This window comes from Hyposmocoma kahamanoa, unplaced genomic scaffold, assembly GCF_003589595.1.
Source record: "Hyposmocoma kahamanoa isolate Upper Pololo Valley unplaced genomic scaffold, ASM358959v1 98231, whole genome shotgun sequence".
In the NCBI taxonomy this organism is placed as follows: Eukaryota; Metazoa; Arthropoda; class Insecta; order Lepidoptera; family Cosmopterigidae; genus Hyposmocoma; species Hyposmocoma kahamanoa.
The window spans coordinates 6,015-10,742 of NW_020655534.1; the positions used below are offsets into that span (position 1 = coordinate 6,015).

Here is a 4,728-nt window from a genome sequence, read left to right on the forward strand (position 1 = left end):
ACTTATCTATTATTTGAACATTTCTTAATTACCTACCTAGTCAGGTCATAAATTCTGTCACATGTTTAATATAAAATAATTGAAACAAGTTTATTCATTATGTAACCATTTATATACCAAAATGAACTTAACGAAACATAGATTCTTATGACACTAATGTTTATTCAAAATGACCTCCGTGATTTTGAATACAGGCTTTCAATCTGCGCGGCCAGTTGTCTATCGCAGCACGAACGAGGTCCATGTCAATATCGGCGGCTGCCTTAATCAAGGATGTCTTGAGTGACTCCAAATTGGGATGAGGCTTTGAGCACGCCTTTTCCTCCAAGTGTTGCCATATCTTGTAATCTAACGGATTCAAATCTGGACTGGAGGAGGGCCAGTCTTCGTGCCGGATGAAGTCGATTTCACGCGCCGCCTGCCAGTCTTGTGTGCTCTTCGCTCTATGAGCTGGCGCCGAATCTTGTTGGAATACCCAGTGCCTGTTATTGAACATGGTATGAGAAACAGGTTCCACAAGGTTCGTCAGGACTGTATTTTGATACACAACTGCATTCGTTTTTACACCTTTCTCACAAAAATGTACCTCTGTTAAGGCCCCAATAAGAGACTCCCAACCATACCATGAGCGAGGATGAAAAATGACCTCGTTGGACACGTGGGATACGGTTGCTCGCTTCTTCACTACTGTGTGCGTACACCTTATCATTTTGTTTGTTGTAGCTCTCTTCTACGGTAAAAATTTTTTCATCTGAAAAAAGAATTTCCCGATATTTTTTTCCCGCGTACCGCTTCAACAAAGCGCGGCATCTCTTCAGTCTCAGGTCCATTAGACGAGCATTCAAACGATGTCCTGTTTTTCTTCGATATGCCCGAAGCCCTAAGTCTTCATTTAACACCCTTTTCACCGTGGTTCTGCTTAACCCCATCTGAAGGGCCAACAGTTTCTGCTTACGTTTGGGATTTCTTTGAATTCGCGCCTTCACAGCTTTTATCACTGCTGGAGTCCTAACAGACCGAGGGCGACCACTTCTTGACCTGTCATCTACACTAGAGTCTTCATTGTATCGTTTGATGGTACGATAAACGAATCTTTTGGTTATATTAAAATTTTTCAGTATGTCAAAAATTTGAATTGGCGCGTAACCGCAACGATGCAATGCAATAACTGCAACACGGTCTTCTTTAAGCGCCCACTCCATATTTAAAAATGAGTAAAATTCTAAAAAGTATACATTTTTATTTTCATGAACAATTCGAAATTCGAATTCAATAAACTTTTTTGTGGCCAGCATTCTAAAAGAAAAGTTTTTACTGTGTGACAATATAAGTGACCTGACTGTGTATATTCTGAAAATAAGCTCATTCGTTATCGCTGAGCTCGTCCTCAGAAGAATCTTCAACACTATAATCTGTGTGACTAGTGCTAGATTCAACAGGAGCTAATCTTTTAGGAAGACTTGAAAGAATGAAGTCTAAGACTCCGGGAGGAAGAGAACCTGACTTCTTTTGCGGAATATCTCAGAGGCTGTTAATCACAGGATCAGATGTAATTATTAACATATTAAGTAAGTCTGTGTTCGTGGCTATACGTGAATATTTTCGTGTGTTATCCGCTCGAAATCTTCTGCAATCTTTATTTCGAGCTTCCTGAGCTTCTTCAGAAAGCTGCCCGATTGGCAAAAGAGCCGATTGAATTATTTCTACACTATGTACAAGTATTTTATGTACAGTTGCAGGCATGTAATACCACGAATACAGACTCAAATAGAGATTTCTTGTCTCTTGTGCTAGATGTTGAAATTTTTCTAAATTTATGTCATATCCGGAAGAAAGTGTCCTTAGCAAAATATCGAAATTCTTTATCAAAATCACATCTAATCCTGTAATTTCAGCACTTAACTCAGGATTTGCAAAAAACCTACGAGCAGTATTCCCATCATTAGTATTGCCAAACCCCGGCTTTGGTTTACCTACATTTAAGCCCATTTCTTCTTTAAAATGTACTTGAATCGCTGCAGAACGTTGTTTCACAAGAGCTTTATCGTTTGCGTCTCGTAATTGCCATTTTTTTACATCAATACGATAGCTTATGTGAAGTAAACATTCGAAACAACGAATCCAAGCATGCAATGTCGATAAACCAAAACCCAGGTTGTCTTTGTTAGCCACGAACTCCTTGGACTCATCATTCGTTTGTTTTGGGGTAGCTCCACAAATATAACATTTTTGTGCTGACGAAGTTTCGGTCAAAGCGTTGCAGACTTTACCGTCAATCATCGTCAAAAGTAGTGAATGCTTGACGGAAATTTCAAGACCATCATGGACACTACATATTGTTGGCAATAGTTCATTTATGTCTTCCAGTACTTTATTTGTCTCGGACACTGTTAATTCTTTGGTTTCTTTGATGAACATAAACTTTATTGGACGACAATACATAGTGGACGATAGACGAGGGTTCTGCCAAAAAATGTTACCACTTTGATCTTGTAATTGTATAGGTACAAGTGAATAAACAAACAGAAATTCATCTGTATCATCTAAGTGTATTGGCGAATTTTTGTTTGTATATGCTGTGACCAGAACTTCCGTCACAACCCCACTTGCTAACTAAAGTGAATGATAAGTCACCACCAGAAGAACAAGTGTCAATAACCTCACGTTGGGCTGATATTAACCGCTGAGCAGTCTTATCTAATAAGGCTTGCAGCTGAATTTCGGTTCGCGTTTCAGTTATTGTCACTAGTTCATTTGGTGGTAAACAGGCTTGTTTGGCTTTTCTAAGACTATAAAATGATGGAAATACCTGATGCCCAGCTAGTATACTCCACTTCCGTGTCTGTTTGTATGACTTGTGGATTTGGAGTCCACATAGTACGCCAGAGCCTCCTCGCTTGTCAAAGACCTTTGTTGCTTATGTTGTTCACTACACTTTTGAAAATCAGTGAACTTTTCTGTACTTTCACTGACTCCTTTGATTAATTTGGCTACGTTCCTCTTTCCCGATAACCGAGAAGAAATTTCAGCAGCCGCTGTTAGTTCTTCAGAACTTCTACTCTTGATCAAATCGTCAACACGTCGTCTTTTTGTTTTGGCACTTGCGTTTGTCAAGTCTGCCAATGGTCTTCCCACACCAGGTGGCAATTGGGAAGAAGTGGATGCCCCCACCATCTCTTGCGACACATCAAAATGTATATCTTCGCCCTCTAGCCATTCTGCATAAGTAGCTAGAAAGCGGTATTTTATTCTTCTGGAACTCTCCCATTTTTCCAATAATTTTGAGGAAAAATGCGAAATTGTCTCCTTTATCATTCTCACAGACTGGTCTGTGATACCACTCAGATCATGTAGTAAGCATATATGATGATACATAGCTTGGTTACGCTCATTTTTTGAGTGTTTCGCCCATTCTTCAAAAAAGTCCCTCTTTGAGACAGTGAAACTGCTTTCTGCAAAAAAAAAGATAATAAAAAAGGGCACTTTTCGAGCAAGAAATTCCACTTGAATAATAAACTAGAAGACTGTACCTATCACAGGAAAAAATATCGATCCAGGGAGAAGAGGGGATTTTTACTTTTAGTCTTTTGAATTTGAAAAATGTAAAAAAAAAGTTACTTTAACAACTTTGCGAGACATTTCCTATTAAATGCCTTATTGCTTTTCGAATATAATGGTACTAAAAAATAACACTTACCCTTGGTTACTGAATCCATTACTTTAAATAAACACAACTTTTAAAATCAACTCGGGAGACGTTGTCATCTCAAGAGCAAAAATGCATCTAATTTTATGTTTTTTTTCTAGTTATCTTATATACATATGCTTATTACTAATGATCTATGTCATTAGTGCAAAAATCATACGTACCGATGTGATTAGCAACTAATATCCTACTTACCGTAATCAACCTTTCTGGGAAATGTTAATGTCAATATTGACAAGCTAGCTTGTTCTACACGAAACACCGTGGCATTGTAGGGAATTTACGTTAGCGATTTTTACGGAATATATTTAGTATTTACCTTCATTAGTTTCATGTGAAAATTATTATTCTTGTTCATCATACAGGACTCATTTTAAAATATTGTCTTGCCCAGAGTCAAAAGTTCTTAACTAAACTCATTTCAGGGAATTAACACTGACTAAAAAGTCATTGTCAGTTCTCCATAGTTGTGTATAAATAACTTTCAGGTTCTGGGGTCTACTCTCGATCTCCGTCCGACATACGTCCGAAACAATTACTGTCAAATAAGTAATATTCGACAAAATTAAAAGACAAGTATCAAGTATGAAGCTTCATTCTCATCACGCGTCTTTTCATTTGGTCAAGTATTGCTTATAAGGCAGTAATTGTTTCGGACGGACGTCGAACGGAGATCGAGAGTAGACCCCCAGGTTCTTTATTGTTATCATGTACTTTACATGTGTTTATCCGCAGATAATATCAGGCTATAAATATAGTCAAATTCGATAGTCGCACTTAAACTTGCTTTAAGGTTTTTGTTCATATATGAATTAAATAAAAGTTGGGCAGTAATTATTAACTTAATGATAAGTTAAGCAAGATATAATTTCCCCACTTTTGAGAGAAATGTTATTCCATGGCATCATTATTTGTATATTTGTTGCGCGCCGACGAGCGTAAATACAAGTTGCTTACGCCTACATGCATTTCATTTTCGCCTCTCTTGTGACAATTCGTTTGATATGAAACTATCATCATAT

General features: G+C 37.7%; 1 protein-coding gene across 1 annotated transcript; it reads right to left on the minus strand.

Moving 5' to 3' along the window:
- Positions 1 to 235: 235 nt before the first annotated feature.
- Positions 236 to 3,174, minus strand: LOC113238779 (the record flags this gene model as incomplete). The annotated part of the gene is made up of 3 exons (XM_026475612.1): positions 2,856 to 3,174; positions 577 to 751; positions 236 to 482 (listed from the first exon to the last, which is right to left on the minus strand). Coding segments are annotated over exons 1-3 (741 nt in total), but the record flags the coding sequence as incomplete, so codon positions are not given.
- Between the last annotated feature and the right edge of the window lie 1,554 nt (positions 3,175 to 4,728).